Genomic DNA, 25,559 nt, shown 5'->3' on the forward strand with positions numbered 1-25,559 from the left:
GTGACGATCCACCAACTCCACTCGTTCTGGTAAAATTGTCAATGGTGACTTTATTGCCTCCTTTCTTTAGAACTTCATTTTACAGCCCCCGCTTTTGTATGAACTTTACATAGTGATATCTCCTGCGTTTTGCATTCCAACCTATTTGTGAGAAATGATCCCATGACATAAAACAATTACCTACCCAAGGTTTAAGAGTTTAACGATGAATTAGTGAGGAGTGTTCACTTAATAAGTGCCATAACTGGTAGTCTGTTTCTATCAAGTTGGAATTACATACATACTTGGAGCAATGAAGGAGTCGATCGGATGAAAGCAACACAACGAATGAAGTGGACCTTGCAAATTATTCGTAACCAATGCGAACATTTAAATTGGAGGACAATATTAAACCACTCCCACCAAAAAGAAAAAACCATCAAATCACGATTCAGGTAGTCATGTCACTGTTGCTTTAGAGTTCGATTTTAGTGTTGCCTCTTGTTGGGAATATGCTGATGTCCAGTAGTCTGACCAAATCTATCAGCTACTGATCTCCAGATGGAAGAGAGCTACAATGCCTGCATCATGCAAGGAGGTAAGGAAATTAATTTTACATATGCTAATATTCACAAAGTACATTGTTTCATACATATATTATTTTCCCTTTATCTCAACTTAACATCAAATGTGGTGCTTCTCGAAACTTACATCATGGAGGCTCTTCTTTTATCACGCCATTCTTGCAGAAGCATGAAGAAAAGCCATGCAAATCCAATTGCTTGAAATATCAGTGTCGTCGGACCCAAGAGGCGAAACCAACTGTTGTCGCCTGTGGCATATAAATAGATAGTGCTTCCATCTGGACATAGTAGATCATTAATGCATTGCCATTAGGAGAAGGTGCATACCAATAATTCGAGCATATGGGGAAGAAAAAAAGAAAAACTTGCAATGCTATATATATATATATATCAATATATGGATGGCAATAATAATCATGCAATGTTATGGCATAAGATTGTAGGTCACATCGCACCGTCTAGCTGTATTGAGCTTATCCGCTCCACCATCTTCACCCATATGGTTGTTATTTTTTTCAACTGGCTGGTCAAGTGTGTGGGGAAAAAAATCTAAAGAGACTTCCTGTGGAATGTCTAGGACAAGGCCCCGGATGCCAATACCTTGTCCCTTGGATTGGCGTGTGCAAGTTGAAGACCTACAAAGGGCGGGATCACCGACCTTCAATGGCAAGGTAAAGCTCTCGATATCGGTTCAATCTGACTCCCTTGGAATGATGTTTCCAAGCCCTCCCCTAAATTTCTATAATCCTCATAAGATCCTCTTTTGAAGAGTTAACCCCTTTAGACCTCATAATTTTGAGGAGAAACTCCTCAAACCATTCGAACCTGCTCAAATTCGAGTAGTCGTGGCCCGCGGGCTAGTTTCCCTAAATTCTCTCTCTCTCCCCTACGCCTAGCAGCGTGCAAACACCTCCCAACGACGCATCCGACTGCCTCCTCGACATCCGTGACCACGACCATGCACCCCCGTCGACCTCCCATTGACTCCCCACACTCGCCAGCAAAATTTCGGCAATATTTTTCTTCGTCCTCTGGTCTTGTTCTATTGGTCTCCATGGTGGTGGCTCCGGTGAAAACATGAGTGTCAACCGTTGTCACCGATTACGACGAATCGTTGCATCCTAGAGCATGCCATTGTGCTACTAGGAGATCAAAGAGGAGAATAGATTCAGGTGAAGTAGTGTGAAAACTGTGGCTCATGGAGGATGAATTTCACCGACTTTCTCGTCTCCTTCCTCGCACACATACTTCTCGCTCGGTGAGCATCTATCAAATTATTTTTGCACATCATCTACTCTAGGCCTTAGCTAGCTCGTGGACATCATTTTATTGGCCAGAAGTTGTCATTGGCTGCAAACTTGATGCGAAAAAAAAGAGGGGATTTGGGGGAAGAAGGAAGAAGAAAAGACAAGACTTCCACATGGGGTTAGCTCTATCAGGAGTTATGTTTTAGGGAAAGGGCTATGTGTGCGTAATTTTAACTCCTCAATTTTGACGAGCTAAATTTTTAGGATTCTCCGAGGAGTCATGTTTTTAAAGGGAATTGCTAGAGATGCTCTATTTTTTTTAGGGGTCTTTCTAGGGATGCTCTTACAGTCTATACAGTAGACACACGTTCTCGTGTACGGCGCTTTATGGGCATACAGTTTTTGAACTTCTAATTTCTTGCATGAGTAATCACAATCGCCCAATTATCCTAAGAGGCTCTAGCTAATCCTAATAATGTTGGGCTGCCACAACCACAAGGTCAGCGTAAAAAATTGGGCCGCCACAAGATGCATGAGATTATTTAGCACATGAGACTGATGTACGCAGAAAAATAATAATCTGTGGGTCCTGTAAAGCAAAACATACCTTCTTGAGAAGAGATGCCAGAGAACCCACCCTCACCCAAGCCGAGAGATCTAGAAAAATGGCCAAGGCCGAGTCGGAGAGTGCAGTTGCCGGCCAAGACGAGCACCTTCCTGCCGTACGGGCACGCGCTCTCCGCCTCCCGGAAGGCGGCGGCGACGCAGGCGGCACAGGACGAGGAGTTGACGCTAGGAGGCTCGCAGCTGGAGGAGGCTCGCACCCGGTTAGGCCAGTACCCCACGTCACCGGACGCCCGGAGGCCTTGGGAGGAGGCGGTCTTGGACGGCAGGACGGCGGCCAGGCGGCGGAGGTTGGCCCCGTAGGTGCTGTTGGTGTTGTGTACTCCACCGAAGCAGTAGATCGTTTCTGCGGCGGCAAGGAGTGGCGAGGCGGCGAGGAGGAGGAGGAGCGAGAGGAAGGGCGAGGAGTGCTGCATGGTGGCTGACTGGCTGTGGGTGAGCCGGCAAAAGGACTTGTTGTACAAAAAGTGGAGCATGTGGAGAGGATACAAGCACGTCAGCGGTGGCGGTGCGTGGACGACGACTTTGACTTCATGGAGGGTCACGTTTGGCGGCCGGAGAGGGATGAAGATTTTCTCTAGAAAAATAGAGGGGTGAGAAAGAAAGAGGAAGGTACGGAGAAAGGAGACATGTCACCAATTTGATCCAGCTGGATAGTACTAGTGGTTGTTGTTTCTAAATAAATTGCAATCATTGTTAATTTCAAGATTAATTGCCATTGGTACAATTAGTGTTATTTCCAAATTACGATTAATGCAGTTAATATTGTTTCCAGAGTGTGGGTGGTGCGATGGATACATTGTTAGGGGGTGTTTGTTTCCAGGGACTTTTTTGTGTAGGGACTAGAAAAAGTCCCTCTTAGAGACTTTTTTACCAAACGGCAGGGACTTTTTAGGGACTAAACTAGGCATTTGGGACTAAATGAAGAAGACTCTCAAGGAGAGTCTTTTTTGGGACTTTTTGAGACTTTTCCAACAATGCCCCTCCATGCATCCATGGGCCCGCCACCCCATGGTGTTGTTTGACTGTTATTTATACTAGGGGCAACATGGTCATTTAATAACCTCTAGGAAGAGACTAGGGACTTTTTAGTCTCTGGGACTTTTTAGGGACTAGGGACTTTTTAGTTGGGACTAGAAAAAGTCCTAGGACTTATGAACCAAACACAGCTTTAGAATACCCCGAGACATTGAATACAGGTAGTTAAATGGTTGTGATCATTTGGATTCTTCGAACTCGTGCTTTTGCTCGACGTACACCGGTAATCGTGCATGTGGAACACACGTTCAATTTGATAGTACTTTGAGGAGGTGTTTGTTTCCAGGGACTTTTTGGTGTAGGGACTAGAAAAAGTCCCTCTTAGAGACTTTTTTATCAAACGGGAGGGACTTTTAGGGACTAAACTAGGCATTTGGGACTAAAAAGAAGAAGTCCCTCTTAGAGAGTCTTTTTGAGACTTTTTCCTGCCCTGCCCCCCACCGCGCCTCACCTTATCTTGTTATCCACACCGCTCCCGCTCCCTGCCCCGCCCCGCACAGCAGAGTCGCCGCACCTCCAGTCGTCGCCGCTCCCCGCCCCCGCACCGCACCTCCAGTCGTGACCGCTCTCCGCCCCCGCACCGCACCTCCAGTCGTCGCCACTCCCCGCCCCCGCACCGCACCACCAGTCTCCGTCCCGTGCCCCGCCACCATTGCCCGGAGCCGCAACCGCCATGGACGGCGATGAAGACGATGGTCTTCACTTCTTCTCTCAGGTCCCCTCCCATCACCAGGCTTCACAGGGCTCATCCGCGGGCGGAAATTTGGGGAGGGGCATGGGCTTCTTCGATCTGAACAGCAAAGTGGACGACTACCCCGACTTGGGCTCGTACCAGGAACTCCTCCGTAGCGAGTCGGCCGGTCATGGTCTTCCTCCGATTGGACTTGGTCGTGGGAGGTCCGTGTCCCAGGGCGGAGGAGGCCGCGCCCGGTCTCTGAACATTGGAGGCGGATCCGGCTCTCACATGCGGCCGTTCGTCGCCCCGGGCACAGCTGCTGGTGACGGAGGCGTCAGAGGGCGTGGGAGGTCCGTGCCCCAAGGCACTGGACGCGGTGTAGGTCGAACTCGTGGGGCCTCCTCGGCCGACAGCATAGGCGTCGCAGGACGGGGATTCGCCATCTCTCAAGTTGCAAGCCGGCAACGTGCGTCGTCATCTGCTGTCCTTCAGAAGATGTCGACGAGAGTGAAGAATTTGAAGATGGAGACGACAACTGTGTTTTTGGAGAGGTAAATTTCTGAGTTGTGCAAATTCATGTCCATGTGTTCTTGCTAGTAAAAGATTGACCAGGTTATTGCATACTCTATGCGATGATGGTACACTGATACTCTAAATTAAGCCCGATTCAGACAAGAAATCCTGGGGCTGGACGTCTAATGCCGCTGCCTAATCAGCCTTATAATTAGTAGAACAACGTTTTGGTGCCATCCTTACACTAGTAGAAAATCACCCATTAGTCCCGGTTCGTAAGGGCCTTTAGTCCCGGTTCATGAACCGGGACTAATGGGTCGTTACTAATACCTCCACCCATTAGTCCCGGTTCAAACCAGAACCGGGACCAATGTGCCTCCACGTGGCCCTATGCGCCCACCCCAGTCAGGGGGCCTTTGGTCCCGGTTGGTGGCTCCAACCGGGACCAAAAGTAATTTTTTTTAAAAGTGGCTGCTTTAGGGGTTATTTTTAGGTTGTTATTATAGCTAGCTAATAGAGAGAAGTGTCCTCTCTTATATCTTCGTCCTTGGTTTATCAACGCTGCTGCTATGTTCATTGCACCCGCAGATATAAAATGCTCATGCATGCTTGCATCATACATCATCATATATATATAATAACAAGTCCTACTAATCATGCATCATCATATACAACTTCTACTCGTTATTAATAATAAGTCATACGATCATCATCCTCATAGTCATCGAACCCAACCCTACATAATTGTTCTTAGCACATGATCATCAGTATCAGGTAGGACCTAAACACCCTTAAGGTAAAATAGCATAAAACAATATAGACCCTGACTCTCCATTATGAAGAATGGCGATCATCCTGTCTCCAATTTTTGCCCTTCGCTGAATGTTGCTTCCAAGAAGCTCCTTACGACTGTCCATACATTTTTTCCATTCTTTGATTATCATGTCTCCACTTCTTTTAGAAACCCGGTATGGACAGTTGAGATTCGTAGGACGACCTGGTTGTATGTTCAAAACATGAAGGCTACCCCGTGTATACATCAGATGAGGCACACAATCATTTGGGATTATCTGTTGAAAAACATAGTAATAACTTCGTAGTTAGCAATGATATGATGTACTAGTTTTAGAAGTGTGCAAAAAGATGCACGAATGTTGTAATAGTAAAAAATCATACCAGGGTATCTCCATGGTAGTTACCGTAGTTCAACACGTGCACTAGTGGCACGTATTGACCATAATGTTGAGGAGTTCGATTGTAGACATTGTAATTCTCAAGATCAGTACAAAATCCGACCAGATGATTTTTCTCCTGATAAGTTAGTTCGGAGCCTTCGGTGTAGTAGGTTCTGTCTACCATCTTCCGCACATTCTTTGAAGAATGAAAATAAGCTGTCAATGGAGAATAAGTTGTCAACTATTTTCAAATAAACAATATAAATTACTTAATAACTATGTTAAGCTCACATGGGGGAAGAATTGGAGGTGTATCCACAAGGACGAAAATCGTAGGTCTCTCTTGCTCGATTGTAGGATCACCAAGATCCATGGTAACAAGCATACCCTCATCAAAACCATACATCTTGCAAAGTGCTTCCCAATTTTTGCAACCAAAATGGGTTACACTCTGAGCATTGTACAGCTTTACTTGAAAATCCACACCATGATGGGTACTTAGGATAATTTTTTTGGTTTCGAAACTTTCATGGTCTTCAAAACCCATCCTCTCCAAGACATAGCGTCTTGCAAAGCATGGGATAAGCTAGTCGAATTGGAAAAGATGAAAAATATTGTCATGATTAAAATAGTTGAAGTCATGAGTAATTACGAAAAAAACTATTATCGTCGGTTGCGTACCGTATGAACATCGAAGGTCTCCTCGAGCTTAATGCTGAAGCGCCGATCTTCGTCCAGCACAATGAACCTGTCGCAGATACCTCGGTCGTCGTGGCACCAGTCGCACTCCCCCGGGCGGTTTTCGTCGTCCGATGAGTACGACATTTCCGGCCTATACGTTCATAATTCAAATATTAAACTAGATCATTATTATTAATCACGGGTTGAGTATCGATGATCGATGTACGTAGCTCCTCCTTTCATTCCCGAATGCATTATTAATTATATCAAATTGTCTAGCACACGGGAATGAAGGAGAAATTATCCAATATGAGCATTCAATAAGCAAAACCAAATCATAAAATAAGCAAAACCAAATCATAAAATAAAGTATAGTATTCAAATTAGCATGCATTCAATAATTATAACCAAAAGTACATCATCTCTTGGTGTCCGTACATCGTCGAATATTATCACTAATACAACTAGAACCGTAGCTCCCGACGGGTATCGACGCAGGCGGTGGACACCCAAAGATAAGGAACCATCACAGGATCATAGCTCCAGTGAGATCACTGAAGAACCTGCCAGGTATTGTCGAACCTCCCCTCCAATGCAACCATGTAGCGACGGACGTGCTCGTCCTCCTCGCTGACACGGTGACGTACCACCTCCGCAGTGTCCGGATGCCTCACCACCGTCACTGGCCCACGCGACCGCCACCAAACAAGGATCGGGTCAACAACGGGCTGCCTCCTCACCAACCTACGTCCCCCAGAAGGTAGCACCTCCCAATACCAACCCGGCGGAGCCCAGTCCCGAACATGGCCCTGATCAAGCAGGCCTCCACCGCCGAGTCGACGACGACGAGGATGCGGGATAGGCAACGCCAACGTCGCCGCGGGAACTACTTCTATATATAGTTAAATAAAAGTAGTTTTATTAATTAAATCAACTATGTAGTAAAATAAATTAGTTTATAGTAAAATAAACTACTTCTATATATAGTAAAATAAATTAGTTTATTAAAGCAACTAGCTAGTTCAACTATATATAAACTACTTCTTATTTTTTTCCTTTTTCTAAATACTATGAACAAAAAAATCATTAAAATTCTATGAATAAAATTAATTATACAATCTAAATATCACCAAAAAAATCTATTAACAATAATATCACCAAACATGCATATTCAATAATAATATCACCAAAAAAATCTATTAACAGAAAAAAAATCTAACATCATATGAACAAATTAATTACTACACATATCTAGTCTAACAAAAAAATCTAATTAATCTAACAAAAATATCTAACATAATATGAACAAATTAATTACTACACATGTAATTAACAAAAAAAATCTAATCTAACAAAAAAATCTATGAACTACATATCTAAATTACTACACATCTAACCTAACAAAAAAAATCTATGAACTACAAAAAGAATCTAAAAAAAATCTAACAAAAATAAAAAAACGCTCACGTCGGCGTCGAGGCGGGGCGGTGCAGGGGCGACGACGGGCTCGGGGCGGCGCGGGGCAGGGCGACGAGGACAGCGGGCTCGAGGGCGGCGACGGGGACGGCGGGCTCAGGGCAGGGGCGATGGCTGGCGACGTCGGGGCGCGGCGACGCGGGACGCGGGCGGCGATGACGGGGTGGCGCGGGACGCGGGCGGCGATGGGGGCGGCGACGACGGCGGGCTCGGGGCGGCGACGGGGACGGCGGGCTCGGGGCGGCGTGGGGCGGGCTCGGTGGCGACGGCGACGAGGAGCAGAGGCTCGGGGCAGGGGCGAGAAAGAGATGGGATTTGGCGAAAACTGCTAAGTCCAGTATATATAGCAAGAGCATTGGTCCCGGTTGGTGGCTCCAACCGGGACTAAAGGGGGCATTAGTCCCGGTTGGAGCCACCAACCGGGACCAAAGGCCTCTTTTCAGCAGCCCAAAGGGCAGGAAACGAAGACCTTTGGTCCCGGTTGGTGCCACCAACCGGGACCAAAGGCATCTGTGATGTCCGCCTCGGGGCCAAAGTTTAGTCCCACCTCGCTAGTCGAGAGGGGCGCGCAGTGGTTTATAAGCCCCACTGCCGCACCCCTCTCGAGCTCCTCTCCACCGCAGGCTTTCGGGCCTACTTGCTATTGCTTTGCCTGATGGGCCTTCTGGGCCTACCGCGGGCCTGAATCCTGGCCCATAGTAGGGTTTCTAGTCGTATTCAGGCCGTGGGGGCCCAGTAGGAGGTATTTTTTTGTATTTTTGTTTTCAAATTGGTCCAACGAACCGGGACCAAAGAGCGGCATTGGTACCGGTTTGGACCCGTGTAACTATTTTTTTATTTTCTGCAACTATTTTTTTGTTGATTCTTCCTGCAGCTGTTTTTTTAGTCCCACCTCGCCAAGCGAGAGGCAGTCGCAGTTGTTTATAAACCCTGAGTGTAGAGACGATGACGAAGAGGCTCAATGCTCCTGCACGTTGGTTAGCTTCAAGCCTTGAGGAATACGGTAGACTGCACAGAGCTATGTGCAGTGCAGTTGACACTATTCCGAAAGGCTTGAAGCAAATTAACGAGCATTGCGCCTCTTTTTTTATTTTTAATGACTTATTACAATTCAGAAATAAATAGAAGAAAAAATAATTTTGATTAACTTTACTAAAAAATAATTCTGACCGTTGCAGCCGGCGATGGTGGTCATCTCTTCAGTCAGAGGTGGTCGGCCTGAGGGTGGGTGTTCGGATCTCGGGATCCGTCATCTGGCACCAGCTGCAAGTCGGGGAGACGTAGTTGCCGGTGAAAACCGAGCTGACGGCGGGCGATGGCGGCGTTCCATGTCGTTACCATGATCAAGGCATCGTCGTGTGACTACCGTTGACCCACTCGTATTGCTCCGGGGGAGCGGCTTCGTCTTAACGAGCATTGCGCCTCTTTTTTATTTTAGTTGACTTATTACAACTCAGAAATAAAAAGAAAAAAACAAATGTAGCAGAAAAGAAAAAAAACTATATAAAAAACCACTCAGAAATAAATAGAAGAAAAAATAATTTTGATTAACTTTACTAAAAAATAGCATATATGCTTATTTCTAATGACTTATTACAACTCAGAAATAAAAACAAAAGAATAAATATAACAGAAAAGAAAAAAGAAACTATATAGAAAACTACTCAGAAATGAATAGAAGCAAAAAATAGTTGTGATTAACTGTACTAAAAAAGGAGCATATATCCTTATTTTTAATGGCTTATTACAACTCAGAAATAAAAAGAAAAAAATAAATATAGCAGAAAAGAAAAAAATATAAAAAACTACTCAGAAATGAGCATAGATGCGCTTATAGAGAAAATCAACTTAAATTCATAACGAATTTCAATCGAAATCCGTATGAATTTAGGCTAATTTTCCTATATAAGGGCATCTATTTTCATTTTCAGAGAAGCTCAATATGGCAGAGAGGGAGGAGCTTATAAACCGGTCCGATTCCCCTTCGGTTGGCGAGGTGGGACTAAACTCTAGCCGCAACGAGGACCAACCCTTTGGTCCCGGTTCGTCCCACCAACCGGGACCAATGATGGTGGGCCAGGAGCGAGGCGCATTGGTCCCGGTTCGTCCCATCAACCGGGACCAATAGGTCCAGCGAACCGGGACCAATGGCCCACGTGGCCCGACCGGCCCCCGGGGCTCAAGAACCGGGTCCAATGCCCCCATTGGTCCCGGTTCTGGATTGAACCGGGACTAATGGGCTGGACCGGCCTGGACCATTGCCCCCTTTTCTACTAGTGTTATGATGCTGTGCTCGAGTGCCCATTTGTATGAACAAAAGTGCTGTAAATTATTGGTATGCAAAGTTCCATATTGATGCTACGAATGACAAGAACTACCCCAAATTATTGGTATGCAAAGTTGCAGTAAATTTCTGAGTTGTGCAAATTCATGTCCATGTGTTCTATTGCTGTAAACTGTACTAGTTAATGATTAACGGTAGAGTGCAATGCGGCGGAGTGCATTCAGGAGCCGAATTGGGACTTCTATCGGTGATGAATAAGTGGTTTTTCTGTTTTTATTATTTATGTAGTCTGTACTAGTTAATTATTAGGGGCATCATGGTCTTTTAGCATGTCATTTATTATCCTCTAGTCTATATTTAGTCCCTGGAAACAAACAGGTAGGGACTAGAGACTTTTTAGTTGGGACTAAAAAAAGTCCTAGGACTTTTTAAACAAACAGGGCCTGAAACCTATGGGTCCAAAGTATGGCCCGATGATTCCAGCGCACCAAGACCCAATGCTCTTTTTTAAGGTCCACATTAAGAAGGCCTTTGACTCTATTAGGTCGGACTACCTTATGGACATGCTCACTCATCATGGCTTCTCCTCCTGCTTCCAGGGATGGATCTCAGCCTTGCTCTCATCAGCGTTTTCCCGGGTTCTCCTTAACAGGATCGCTGGGGACCTGATTAAGCATGGATGAGGCCTTTGACAAGGCGACTTGCTGTCCCTTTTGCTCTTCATGCTTGCCATCGTGGTCACTAATTGTGCTAAGAGTCTGATCGCGCCTACCCGTTGTGAAGGCAATGGTCTTGATGACACCTTGCAATCCTTCCTGGGCCACCGTTCTTCCGTTAATTATCTCGGTTTACTGCTTGCGATCAAAAGACCACTTGCAACACTTGGAAAATCAAGCTGCTGGGAACCTTGCACCTTGGGGGGGGGGGGGGGGGGGGGGGGCGTTGTGGCTATTGCGAGTCAAGTGACTTTTGTCAAAGAAGTGCTCGCGTTTATCATCTTACACCGCTTGACCTTTCGGCCGAGGCGTTTAAGAAGATTGACTCCTTGCAGCGCGCCTATCTTTGGGATGGCTCAGGCAAGGTGTCCGGTGGCAAGTGTAAAATCAATTACGAGCTAGTCTGCAAGTATAAGGAGTTTGTGGGCTTGGGCATTCGTAACGTTGGGAAGTTTGCTACTACATTGCGCTTAAGATGGTTATGGCTTGAATGGGACGATCCTCCCAAAGCTTGGCTTGGCTCTGGACCTCTTCGTGGCAGTCACTAAGCTTACTATTAGTGATGGTACGACTGCGGGATTTTGGGGTCATCTTGGCTGTAGAGGTTGAGGCCTAAAGACATTGCACCAAAACATTTTGAGATTTCCAGCAAAAAAGGGACCCGGGTCGAAAAGGCTTTGAGGGATAATGCTTGGGTTAATCATGCCCAACAGGGAATAGTGCTCATTTACATTTAGCAATTCGCTACTCTTCGGTAAAAGCTGGCCAATGTCAACATACAACCTGGAGTTCAAAATTCTATCATTTGAAGCTCACTAATGGGGGAGGAGGACCTACACCACTTCGTCGGCCTACGAGGCCCAATTTGTTGGGCACGTTCGATCACACTTATAGGCAATGGTCGGTTTGGAACTCAAATTTGGAAGGAGTTGTTCTCCTCGATGGATCGAACCGGCATAGTTTCCAGACGGGCAAGGCTTGGTGGGAAGGAGTCATCAACAACGCACACTAAAGAAAGGCTCTCTCATCCTTGATCCACCTTGTTGGATGGGAGATTTGGAAAGAAAGAAACATGCTTGTCTTCAGAAATAAAGTATTGTTGATTTTTCGATAGAGAATAAAGCAGTGTTGATGGCGGTGATAGTTGGCATTATTAAGAAGGAAGCTTTGCTTTGGGCATTTGTGGGTGCCAAGCACTTGAGTAATGTAATGTCATGAGAGTAATTTGTTAGCATTGTGACGCTTTGGCGGCGTGTGTCTTACAAACCCCTCTCCTTAATTAATAAAAATGACAAATCTTTTGCCTTGTTAAAAAATAATTTAGTTCGTCATCTCCTATTCCAATAACTCTCCCCTTGCATTATTGATGTTGCCTAAGATTTGGCCATTCGGGTATCCACATATGTTGTGTCCCAAACAGCACCACCGTATGAACCGTTTTGCCATCATGATGACACCGGCATTGAAGCACAATCGGTAGTGTAGTACGAGAGTTCATGGTGGGTTTGCTTAAGGGGGTGGCGTGGAGTTTGTCTCGCACACCAGTTGTATGTTGAATACATATATAAAGTATAATAATGCTAGACCTACAAATATTTCACTTAACTTTTCAAGCTATAAGAGCATCTACAGCCGGGCGTCCTAAACCCACCTCAAACGCCTGGGCGGACGGTCGGTCACTGACCGGTCACAAAAATTCAACCAAGACGGGCTCCTTAAACGGGCCTTAAACGCCCGGGCTAACACCACTCATATTCCACCCAAATATGGGGCGTATATGGGGCGCCTGGGCGCGTCCGCCACGTCGTACTGATGCTGGGGTCCCACAGGAAAACACTCCAAAACCCGACGCTCCGAAGCTCGTCTCCTCCGTCGGATCAATGGTGCCGCTTCAACGGCATGCGTAGTGCCTAGCTCGGCTATTTAAGCCGACTGCCGGCACCGAAACCCTATCCATTCACACCCCCCTGCGCGTCCTCCGTCGCTGCCACTTTCCACTCGTTGTCCGCCACCACTAGTAGCCATGCCCCCACGTTGTCGGGTAAGGAGCTACCCATATATAACATATGAGTACCGACTGCAGCTCCTTGAGCATATCCGAACAAGGCGCGATGCCCGGATCACCGTGGGGCTACCTCCGTATGCAATGGATCCAAAGGAGGACTTGGAGGAGGAGGAGGAGGAGCCGGAGGAGGATGTCGAGGACGCTGGGGACGTGGATCTGCAGGCGGAGCAGCAGGCCATCCTCTATTCCCTCCGCTCGGAGTTGGACTCTGAGGCCAGACACCATCGCCAACAGGAGATGGAGGTGAAGCACGCCGCGGAAGTCGAAGAGATGCTCGCGTACATGGATGATGAGTACGAAGAGGAGGAGCCGGAGCCACCCTACGCGCCCATCCACCCGGTGCCCGGCACCGAGTCGTGGACATCTCCGACTACTAATCGTAGCTAGTATGTCGTAGTAAGTAGGTTTATTTTGCATGGTTTTATGGATCTAGGGGATGAAATATGAGAGACTCGGATGAAGGAGAGCAAACTTGAGACGTGACCGATCACTATTTGTGGACGCGCTCGGTCGCGTTCGTGGGTGTTTGAGGGGTCCTATTTGCCAAGTCCAGCTGTAGATGATCTAATCCCCCCCCCCCCTCCCCGAATTTAACTGGGGTGGGCCCCTTCATCCCTCAATTGCCAATCATAATTTTTCACGTCAGTTTATTTGTAATCAAAATAAAGTATCTTTGATAGGTATAGTCTGATCCCTAGCGGTGCCCTTACTCATATGAAGTATGAGCTCTGGGCAGTGACTAGGACTCTAGGCCCAGTTTTTTTGAACCGGGTGGGAACCATGAATCCTTATTAGGGCAGAATGTTGACTGCAGCGCTGGCAGGCGGCGCCTTGGCAGGGCAGCACAAGTTTTCTGATCACAGCAATGTGTGCGTGGAGAGAGATGCAGGGAAAATATAAGTACGATCAACATGTAAAAGATCGAGGTTGAGATTTGATGAGTCAACAGTGAGATTTATGTTCAAATTTGTTTTCCATTGCAGAATTAATTTTCCACTTTGCTCAGATACTACAGGCCATAGATATATTTGACGAAAACATGTTTCTTGCAAAACAACTTATGCAAACATCTGCTGTAGCCCGTGGAAATATCACTTAGCAAATCGAGCATTTATTGAATGAAGGAGCTCGTGGCCTAATTAATTTCTTCGACCCCATTTATGTTTAATATGCTTGCTCAGTGAAGCACTTTGCATATCCAACCTATCTCCTACGATCTGCATATCCAACCTATTTGTGAGAAATGAGTCCATGACACAATGCAGTGATCCACCCAAGGTTTAAGAGTTTAACGATGAAAGTGAGGAGTGATAAGTTAATATTTGCCGCAAGCTGGAACTTTGTTTCTGGTAAGTTGGAAATACATACATACATATTTGGAGCATCGAAGGAGTGGGTCCAAGAATAAGATGGAACGAACAGAACGCGCGAACTGGCCCTTGGAAATTATTCGTAACCAATGCGAACATTCAAATTGGAGTACAATATTAAACCATTCTTCACCAGAGAACATCAAATCACGATTCAGGTAATCATGTGAGCGTTGTGGTAGAGCCCGATTTTAGTGTTTCCTCTTGTTGGGAATAGGCTGATGTCCAATAGTCTGACCAAGTTGATCAACTACTGATCTCCAGATGGAAGAGAGCTACAACGCCTGCATCATGTAAGAGGTAAGGAAATTAATTTTCATATGCTCCCATTCACAAAGTAGATTGTTTCATCTATTATTCAAACTTACATCATAGAGGCCCTTCTTTTATCACGCCATTCTTGCAGAAGCAGGAAGAAAAGCCATGCAAATCCAATTGCTTGAAATACGAGTCCCGCACCCAAGAGGTCAAGCCAACTGATGGTGCCTGTGGAATGCAAATGCATAAAGCTTCCATCTCAGCATAGTTGGTCGTTAATGCATTAACTAGCTTTCCTCGGTTCATGTTTGAGGAAGAATGTGCATACCAACAATTCGAGCATATGGGGAAGAAAAGAAGCAGAACCTTGGAATGCTATATCTATGGATGACAATAATAATCATGTAAGGTTGTGGAATAAGATTGTAGATCACATCGCACTCCGCTCCAGTCTCTCTGCCATGGTAGTTTTTTCTAACTAAGTATGCTTGCCCCTCCTGCTTGGCTGGTCAAGTATGTGGAAAAAACAAAAACAAATCCGAAGAGACTTCCTGTGGAATGTCAAGACAAGGCCCCGGGTGCCAAGTACCTCTTCTGCAAGATCGACGTGTGCAAGCCGAAGACCTACGGAGTGCTCGGGATCACCGACATTCAATGCCAAGGTAAAGCTTTCCACCTCCGTTCAATTTGACTCCCTTGGAACGATGTTTCCGAGCCCTTCCCCTAAATTTGAGGAGAAACTCCTCAAACCATTCGAACTTGCTCAAATTTGAGTACCCTTGGGCAAGTTTCCCTAAACCCTCTCTCTCCCCTCCCCCATGCCCAACACCGCTCAACACCTCACCAGCGACGCAATCCCACATCCCCCAAACAACAGTGAGCCCACCCATGGAAACCCCCCCCCCCCCCCCCCCGACCTCCCATTGACTCCCTACACGCTGCCTACTAAATGAGCCAATATTTATCTTTGTCCTCTTCTATTGGTCCCAGGCTATGCCATCGTGCTACTAGGACAACGAAGAGGAGAATATATTCAGTCGAAGAAGTGCTCAAATCATGGCCCATGGAGGACAGATTAAGCCAACTCTCATCTCCTTTCTCGTACACGTACGTCACACTCGGTGAGCATCTATCAAACTACTTTTGCAGAGTATCTACTCTAGGCCCTAGCTACCTCCTGGACATCATTTATTGACCAGAATTTATCGTTGGCCGCGAACTTATGTGAGAAAAAAAGCTCACAATAATCCTAAATTCCTAATCCTAAGAGGATCTAATGTTGGGCTGCACAACCACAAGGTCAGTGCGGCAATCAATCGCAAACCAAGTAAAAAAAATTGGACCGCCACAAGATGCACGAGATCATTTAGCACAAGAGACTAATGTGGGCAGAAAAATAATAATCTGTGGATCCAACTCAATTATCTTCTGGAAAAAAGATGAGAGAAGAGAACTCACGGAAGCCGAGAGCTCTGGGAAAATCGGCGAGGCTGAGAGTGCAGTTGCGGGCGAAGACGACCGCCTTCTTGCCATACGGGCACTCCCTCTGCGCCTCCCGGAAGGCGCCGGCGACGCAGGCGGCGCAGGAGGAAGGGCTGACGCCCCAGTAGCACCGCGTGGAGGCCCGCGGCCGGTTGGGCCAATACCCCACGCCGCGGGTCGCCTGGAGGTCTTGGGAGGAGGCGGTCTCGGCCGGGAGCACGGCGGCCAGGCGGCGGAGGTTGGCCTCGTAGGTGCTGTTGGCCTTGTATACCCCGCCGACGCAGTTGAACGTCGCCGCGGTGGCGACCAGAGGCGAGGCGGCGAGGAGGAGGAGGAGGAGGAAGAGGAACGGCGAGGGATGATGCATGGTGGTTGGCCGCTGCGCTGGTGGGTGGTGGTCAGCGGTGAGCGAGCTGGGAACAGAACTAGGAGTAGTACAAAAAGTGGAGCGTGTGGAGAGGATACGGCCAACGCCAAGCACATCAGCGGTGCGTTGACGACGACTTTGACTCCATGGAGGGTCGCTTCTGCCGGCTAATAGAGGGATGGATGGTAGTTGTTATTTCCAAATTTAACTAGTATAATTAATTTTGATTTTATAATTAATTGCCATTGTTGTTATTAATCAATGATGTTTCCTAATTATGATTAATACAATTAATATCTCTATCTTGACTATTATTAACGGCGAGTTGGTAGGATCGCCCCCACCTCCACTGGTTTTATCATCCCACCCACCCCCCTCACTTTGATTTTTTTTTGTTATATCTCAACTGAGGCCGAACAAAATAAAACCACCACTAATAGAGTAACTTGAAATAATCAAAACAAAATTGATCAAAATACGTCATGCATTAACTCAATCAAATAAAACAATATCAAATCTTATTAAAATCTCAACTCAATCAAAATTTTCGTTGTCTTCCCAGATTAGCTACTGTGAAGACAGAGATGGGCTAGCCTAGGAGCGTGGGAGGCCACAACCTCCTCTCTTTTTTTGTCTTTTTTTCAATTTTTTGTTTTCACTTTATTTTTGTTTTTGTTTATATTTAAAAATATTATATATATATATATATATATATTAAAAACTATTCTTTTTAATGTGGACTAAGCATTTGAAAAGTGTTAAATGTGAATAGATAAAATGTTTATCACGTACACAAAAAATGTATAAAAAAATTGGTAATGTATTTAAAAAATGTTAATCAACCATTAATTTTTTTGGAACAATTATTTGAAAAATGTTGATCAATCATTGGAAATTTGTTAAGTATGTATAGGAAATATGCTAAACATGTTTTAAAAAAGATGAAATAGTTTCATCATGTATATAAAAATGTTAATCAAGCATTTGAAAAAGGATGAAAGAGTATTTTAAAAATGCTGATCAAATATTTAAAAAATGTTAAGTGTGTATAAAAAATGTTAATCAAGCTTTAAAAAAATGTTGAACATGTATTTAAAAAATGGTGATCAAGCATTTGAAAAATGTTAAATGTGTGAAAAAAATGTTGACCGTGTATTAAAAAAGATGATTTTTTTTATAATTTATATAAAAATAATATTAATTAAGCATTTGAAAAAATGTGGAACATGTATTTGGAAAATGATAATGAAGCATTTGGAAAATGTTAAATGTGGATAGAAAAAAGATGACCATGTGTTAAAAAATGATGAATTTGTATTGGAAAAATGTTCATCTTGTATTAGAAAAATGTTGTTGACATATACAAAAGATGTAGAATGAAAAAATAAAGAAACAAAAAAGAATCAGAAAAATAGACGAAGGAAAAAAGAAACTGAAAAATAAAACCAAAGAAACAAATGCAGAAAGAATAAAAAAAGAATGGAAACAAAACAGAAACCAGGAGAAGAAAAAAGAAAAGAAACAAATAAAACAAAAAAGGTGAAAAATGAAAGCAACCATCCGGGAAAACCAGTGTTAACCGGCTTATTCTGCCTCTAGTAGATCTCCCCCATGTACATCAAGAACTCGCGCCGAGTCTAGTGGCTAACAACTCTGGAAATTGACCAGGAGACCAGGGATCGAGGGCCAGTTTGATTCACTTCCTAGGTGTTCTGTGCCTAGCCTGCTACCTACCTGGGAGCTGCCTGGCTCCTGTTTGGTGGTTCCTACTCTCTCCGTTTCAGTTTACAAGTCCTACGCGTATATCTAGGTTGTGAATTTGATCACACTAATATAAACTATATAACACAAAAATTATATCATATCTGAAGTTTATATTGATATATTTTTTATAATATATGACTTGTATTAGGTTGGTCAAATTGTTGATCTAGGGATACGCGCACACCCTATAAACTAAGAGAGAGGGAGTATTTGATTCAAATCCTGGTGGTCATGGAGCCAGCCTACGTGCAAAACAGGATGGGGCAACCCTGGCCGATAAAGAAGGCAATATAACTTTCTTAGCCTGGCCCAGTCAAACAATTGCGGACACCTGGGGTGTGTTTTGATGATGCCCCTGCCCCCTGCCAGCCCTACCAATCTGCGGGCAGCCAATTTTTTGGCGCACCTTTCAGCCGCTGGCGACTTGCCAAATCATTGGCACAAAATGAACTAGTGAAACTAGATGAGCTGAGGCGAGCCAAAATATTGGTCGGAAACCAAACAAGTGCGAGTGCCCTGGTCAACGACCAATTTTTTGGCCTGGCTGGTGTAGGCTCCGATCCAAACACACCCCTGGGCTTGCCTGGAGCAACATCCTAGGTTGTTTAATCACATGGCTCAGAAAAGCAAGGTGTCAAGGAAGAAATTGAATCATCGTGTCACGAACAAAAAATTACTTCTTAGCACTCACCAGGCCAGGTCACGAACCAAACAGAGCATTCATATGCTAGCCTAGGTAGGCAGATTTTCTGAAGTTCTCAGGCTAGAGTTAATGGGCTGGCCTTTATGTTCCCTTTATGTTCTCTTTCTTTTTCGTTCCCTTTATGTTCTCTTTCTTTTATAAGCGAGAGTTAATGGGCTGGCCTGTTACTGTAGATGCGTGTGCGCTAGAGATCATTCCATCTTGCTTAATGCGAGATATAGCTCATGCGTGGAATTCCTACCCAAAAGCAATCTCAGCCCCATGCAACAATTGTGACGCCATCTTTAATCCGAGACCTCCCAATTAACGCCTTATGCGCCACTTTGCCAGCTGGCTCTCCAGCCCAAGTTTGGTTGGGTCTGGCCCATTAAGCACAACCACTTGCTTAGCTCGGTCGTCTGTTGACCTTTGACCCTTGACCAATCACTGTTTGACATTGATATTTTTAAATTTTAAAAGAAATTGCAAATACACAAAGTTAACGACTTGAAAAAAAGTTTAAGAATACAAAAAATAAGAAGTTGAAAAAAAAGTTTGTGAATGCAAAATAGTTACCAAATTCGGAAAAAGTTTGTGAATTTTAAGAAATTTCATGAATTTTAAAATAAAAAGTTCATAAATTTGGGGGGGAAATCACGAGTTTGAACCAAAAATTTTCCAAATTTGGAAAAGGTCACAAATTAAAAAAATAAAAAGAAAAGGGGAAAATAGAACAAAAGGACGACAGGGAAGACACATAAAAGAAAAACCGACAGGGAAGAGCTTCCCTAAACCAGGAGGAGTTCTGAAAATTGAACCTCAAATTACTCTTAAATGGGCGTGTCCGTTACGAGGGAGCAACTAGTTAACGAACGGTCCTTCGGGGGCTTCACAACAATCAGCGCCACTTGGCGCGCTCTCAGTCATTCGCCACGTGTCGCGCTCTGGACGCTTTCTCCGGATTTTGTTCTTTTTTTATTTTTACGCACACGTTTTCAGCTTTTTGGGTTTTTTCAACCTTTTGGTTTTCCACCGGTCTTTCTTAGCTTTTCGATAAAAAAAATAAAAAAAAATTGCGCGAAAAAAACACGTTTTCTGTTTTTTTTTTATTTCCCGAGAGTCACGGTTTTGCTTCCGCGAGAGGCACGGTTGTGCTTTCGCAAGAGTCACGGTCGTGACTCTCGGAAAGGGAAAAACAAAACGTGTTTTCTATTTTTTTTTTCTTTCACGAGAGTCACGGTTTTGCTTCCGCGAGAGGCACGGTTGTGCTTTCGCGAGAGTCACGGCTGCGCCTCTCGGAAAGGGAAAAACAAAACACGTTTTCTATTTTTTTTTCTTTCGCGAGAGTCACGGTTTTGCTTCCGCGAGAGGCACGGTTGTGCTTTCGCGAGAGTCACGGCCGTGCTTCTCAGAAAGGGAAAAAATACGCGTTTTTTGTTTATTTTCTTTCGCGAGAGTCACGGTTTTGCTTTCGCGAGAGACACGGTTGTGCTTTCACGAGAGTCACGGCCGTGCCTTTCGAAAACGGGAAAAAATACGTGTTTTCTATTTTTTTGTATTCCACGAGAGTCACGGTTTTGCTTCCACGAGAGGCACGGTTGTGATTTCGCGAGAGGCACGGGCGTGCCTCTTTCGGAAATGGAAAAACCGTACTCCCGGTTTGATTTTTTTGTCCGGTTTTTTCCATGAAAAAAGTTCGTCAAAACCTATCAACATGTGATCTAGTTTTGAAGATCTCGACACGAGGAATCCAATGGTGAAAACGGTTTGAGATTTGGACACACGGTTTGGGAGATAAAACATTTTGAATAAATGAATCTACGAAAAAAGGAAAAACTTCCAGGTTGCGACAAGTGGCACGCTGCATGTGCGCCATTTGTCGTGATCTGAGAAAGTGGAGTGTTCTTTGAAACGAGTACTCCTTAATTAGTGATTTCGCCGTTACGAAGGATGTGGGACGAGAGGGTGTGCCTCAAAAATGATTAAGCCTGTAATTGGACCAATTCTATTTGATGTCCCTTGTGCTAATTAACGAGCGCTCCTTCGGGGGCCTCACAAAAATCAGCGCCACTTGGCACGCTCTCAGTCATTCACCACGTGTCGCGCTCTGGACGCTCCATCCGGATTTTATTTTTTTTATTTTTACGCATGCGTTTTCAGCTTTTTAAACGGTTTTTTTCGGGAGGTTTTCATCGTTTTGGTTTTCCACCTGTCTTTCTTAGCTTTTCGATAAAAAATGAAAAAAATTGCGCGAAAAAAACACGTTTTCTATTTTTTTTTTCCCGAGAGTCACGGTTTTGCTTCCGCGAGAGGCACAGTTGTGCTTTCGCGAGAGTCACGGCCGTGCCTCTCGGAAAGGGAAAAACAAAACGTGTTTTCTGTTTTTTTTTCTTTCACGAGAGTCACGGTTTTGCTTCCGCGAGAGGCACAGTTGTGCTTTCGTGAGAGTCACGGCTGCGCCTCTCGGAAAGGGAAAAACAGAACACGTTTTTTTTCTTTCGCGAGAGTCACGGTTTTGCTTCCGCAAGAGGCACGGCTGTGCTTTCGCGAGAGTTACGGCCGTGCCTCTCGGAAAGGGAAAAAATACGCGTTTTATGTTTATTTTTCTTTCGGGAGAGTCACGGTTTTGCTTTCGCGAGAGACACGGTTGTGCTTTCGCGAGAGTCACGCCCGTGCCTCTCGAAGACGGAAAAAAGTACGTGTTTTCTATTTTTTTGTATTCCACGAGAGTCACGGTTTTGCTTCCACGAGAAGCACGGTTGTGATTTCGCAAGAGGCACGGGCGTGCCTCTTTCGGAAAGGGAAAAAACCGTACTCCCGGTTTGATTTTTTGTCCGGTTTTTTCCATGAAAAAAAGTTCGTCAAAACCTATCAACATGGGATCTAGTTTTGAAGATCTCGACGCGAGGAATCCAATGGTGAAAACGGTTTGAGATTTGGACACACGGTTTGGGAGATAAAACATTTTGAATAAATGGATCTACGAAAAAAAGGAAAACTCCCAGGTTGTGCGCTGCATGTGCATCATTTGTCGTGACCTGAGAAAGTGGAGTGTTCTTTAAAACGAGTACTCCTTAATTAGTGATTTCGCCGTTACGAAGGATGTGGGGCGAGAGGGTGTGCCTCAAAAATGATTAAGCCTGTAATTGGACCAATTCTATTTGACGTCCCCTGTGCTAATTAACGAGCGCTCCTTCGGGAGCCTCGCAATGATCAGCGCCACTTGGCGTGCTCTCAGCCATTCGCCACGTGTCGTGTTCTGGGGCTAACTCCGGATTTTCTTTTAATTTTTCGCACGCATTTCCGGCTTTTTAAATGGTTTTTTCAGATTTTTTTTACGCTTTGGTTTTTCACCGGTCTTCCCTAGCTTTTCGACAAAAAAAATTGATTTTTTTGTTTTTTGTGCAAAAAAACTTTTTTTTTCGCGAGCGTCACAGTTTTGTTTTCGCGAGAGGCATGATCGTGCCTCTTGGAAACGGAAAAAAACGCGTTTTCTGTTTTTTTTCCTTTCGTGAGAGGTACGGTTTTGTTTCCGCGAGAGGCACGGTTGTGCTTTCGGGAGAGTCATGGTCCTGCCTTTCGGAAAGGAAAAAAAACACGTTTTCTATTTTTTTTTCTCTTCCGGGAGAGGCACGGTTTTGCTTTTGCGAGAGACACGGTTGTACTTTCGTAAGAGTCACGGCCGTGCCTCTTTCAAAAAGGAAAAAAATACGCGTTTTTTTTTCGCGAGAGGCACGGTTGTGCTTTCGCGAGAGTCACGGCCGCGCCTCTTTCAAAAAGGGAATAAACGCGTTTTCTGTTTTTTTTTCGCAAGAGGTACGGTTTTGCTTCTGCGAGAGGCACGATTGTGCTTTCGCGAGAGTCACGACCGTGCCTCTTTCGGAAAGGGAAAAATGAGTTTTTTTCTTTTTTTTTCTTTCGCAAGCGGCACGGTTTTGCTTCCGCGAGAGTCACGGTCATGCCTCTTTCGGAAAGGGAAAAAACCGTGCTCCCGGTTCGGTTTTTTCGTTCGGTTTTTTTTCATGAAAAAAAGTTTGTCAAAACCTATCAACATGAGATCTAGTTTTGAAGATCTCGACGCGAGGAATCCAACAGCAAAAACGGTTCAAGTTTGGACGCATGGTTTAAGAGATAAAATGTTTTGAATAAACGGATCTACGAAAAAAGGGAAAACTCTCAGGTTGCGACAAGTGACGAGCACGCCACTTGTCGCAGCCTGGGGAAGTTGGAGTGATCTCCGCAAGGAGTACTCCTTAACTAGTGATTTCGTTTATAGGCTTAATTGCAACTGATGCACACCCCTTCGTATGGAATAGCTCGACCCATTTTGGCTTTTTACACCAACTGGTTTTGTGAAGCTTTTGAGATATTTTTCATTTTGTCGGACCAATTTTATTCAGTTTTTTCCTTTCCTATTTCCATTTTCTTTTTTTTCTTTTCCCTTTTGATTTTTTAAATGCGTGAACTTTTTTCAAATTTGTGATCTTTTTCCAAAACCTGTGAACTTTCTTTCAATTCCATGAAGAAATAAGTGAAAAAAGGAGAAAGAACAAAGAAATTGAGTGGATCTTTTCTGCTACTACATGCCTCCCAGCTTGATTGCTTCATCTCCAAGTGCTTGAGCTGTTACACGACTGGAGTAAACGCTAACAAAGGAAAGGTCATGGCAGCAGCGGTGGTGAGCCGTGAGCGTGTCACACGGAGCCATAGGCTGCCTGCTTGGGAAGCTTGGCGATTTGCTCGCCGGCAAGTACAAGCTGCTCAAAGAAGCAAAGGGCGAGATCATGTTCCTTAAAGCCGAGCTCGAGAGCATGCGCAAGTTCCTAGAGAGAATGTCTGATGCGGAACAGCGGAAGAGGAGGCTGATAAACAAGCAAAATGCTGGGCACAGGAGGTCCGTGATCTGTCTTACGACATTGAGGACAATGTCGACGACTTCATGCTCCGAGTGGAATGCGAGTCCGAAGGAGCATGAACTTGCTGACGACAGTCAACACTCGGCATAAGATCGGCAAGGAGTTGCAAGGTCTCAAGAGACGTGTCATGGAGGTGAGCGAGAGGCGCATGAGGTACAAGGTTGACAGCACAGTCTCAAAGCCAAACAACACAGCCATAGACATACGCCTGTTGGCGCTCTTTGCGGGCACGGCGGACCTCGTGGGCATCAATGAACTGAGGGACGAACTGATTAAGGTGATGCTGGATGGAGATCTTGGTAAGACTACACTTGCCACAGACGGCGTTTGTGCTCAGCAGCTGAAGGTGCTCTCTGTTGTGGGGTTTGGAGGCCTTGGTAAGACTACACTTGCAAATCAGATTTATCGCAAACTGGAGGGGCAGTTCCAGTGCCGAGCTTTTGTTTTTGTGTCCCAAAAACCTAACATAAGGAAGATTCTTAGAAACATACTCTCTCAAGCTGGTTATGTGGCCCTGGATCAAACTAATGTGGAATCATGGGATGAGGATCAGCTGATCAGGACACTTCGAATATTTCTTACAGAGAAGAGGTACTCCATTTTGGAAATGACTTTACTCCGAAGTAATCTATATATAGTGCTTGATTTATTTTGTGGGAAGATATTCATTTAGCTTGTTGGTATGCTGTTGTAGAAATTCTTGTGGCTATGGTTAAGAAACTTGCATCTTAGACACTCTGGATGGGCATTTTATTAGTGAAATTAGTGAAGCCATTAAGTTTGATGAAACCTCTATAACCATGTAATTAGTTCCATATTTGAAATATTTTGTTGTCACTGAAAAACATGACAAACTAGGTTGACACTAGTTTGCAATTCAGAAATCTTACAATTGATTTTCATATATTCTCGGAGTAAAATTCCCCAAATGAACAGCTCAACTCTTACAAATGTTTGCTTAAGTTTTTTTCTTTTTTTGTAAAATAAAGATGCAACACGTGCATAAGGTTCTGTTTTAAAGCATTTACTCATTGATTCGCGGAAAAACAAGGCAACTTCAGCTACCATTTATTCAATTCTAAAACCAAATGGGCCATTTTGGCACCAAGGCTGAACTACCATGTGTACTCTTACAAGGATCATCAAGTATATGCACTTTTGAAAAACTTAAAGGTAGAGGTTTTCTTGGGTGTGTTTTTGCCTTTTGAAGTTCACTCGAAGAAAGTGAGGGTGCTTATTATGCTCCATAAAATTTAACCTTCTTGGCAGGTACTTTATTGTGAATGATGACATATGGGATGCAACCACGTGGAGTATTGTTAGATGCGCTCTGCCAGAAAACATGAACGGCAGCAGAGTAATAACAACAACACGGATCGAGAATGTGGCTACAGCGTGCTGCTCCAATAGCTATGACTATCTTTATAAGATGAAGTTACTTAGCAATGAAGAGTCAAGAAAGTTGTTTTTCAAAAGAGTTTTTGGTTCAGAGGATGGTTGTCCTAGGTATTTGGAAGAAGTTTCGGCTGAAATTTTAAAAAGATGTGGCGGCTTGCCACTCGCAATTATCAGCATATCCAGCCTTTTAGCCAGTCAACCAAAGATGCTGAAGGGGCAATGGGAGGACATATTGCATTCTTTGGGCTCCAACTTGGAAGTGCA

At 44.6% G+C, this 25,559-nt stretch overlaps 1 protein-coding gene and 2 pseudogenes across 1 annotated transcript; 1 reads left to right on the forward strand and 2 right to left on the reverse strand.

Moving 5' to 3' along the window:
• Positions 1 to 236: 236 nt before the first annotated feature.
• Positions 237 to 2,893, reverse strand: LOC123135630 (cysteine-rich receptor-like protein kinase 10). The gene is made up of 3 exons (XM_044554784.1): positions 2,418 to 2,893; positions 691 to 841; positions 237 to 560 (listed from the first exon to the last, which is right to left on the reverse strand). The coding sequence occupies exons 1-3, from the start codon at positions 2,848 to 2,850 to the stop codon at positions 527 to 529; spliced, it is 618 nt and encodes a 205-aa protein (XP_044410719.1). The 5' UTR covers positions 2,851 to 2,893; the 3' UTR covers positions 237 to 526.
• An 11,450-nt stretch (positions 2,894 to 14,343) lies between these two features.
• Positions 14,344 to 16,683, reverse strand: LOC123135631 (uncharacterized; annotated as a pseudogene).
• A 6,980-nt stretch (positions 16,684 to 23,663) lies between these two features.
• LOC123138749 (disease resistance protein Pik-2-like) lies at positions 23,664 to 24,629 on the forward strand (annotated as a pseudogene).
• The last annotated feature ends 930 nt before the right edge of the window (positions 24,630 to 25,559 follow it).

The sequence above is a fragment of the Triticum aestivum genome, chromosome 6B (assembly GCF_018294505.1).
Source record: "Triticum aestivum cultivar Chinese Spring chromosome 6B, IWGSC CS RefSeq v2.1, whole genome shotgun sequence".
Lineage (NCBI taxonomy): Eukaryota > Viridiplantae > Streptophyta > Magnoliopsida > Poales > Poaceae > Triticum > Triticum aestivum.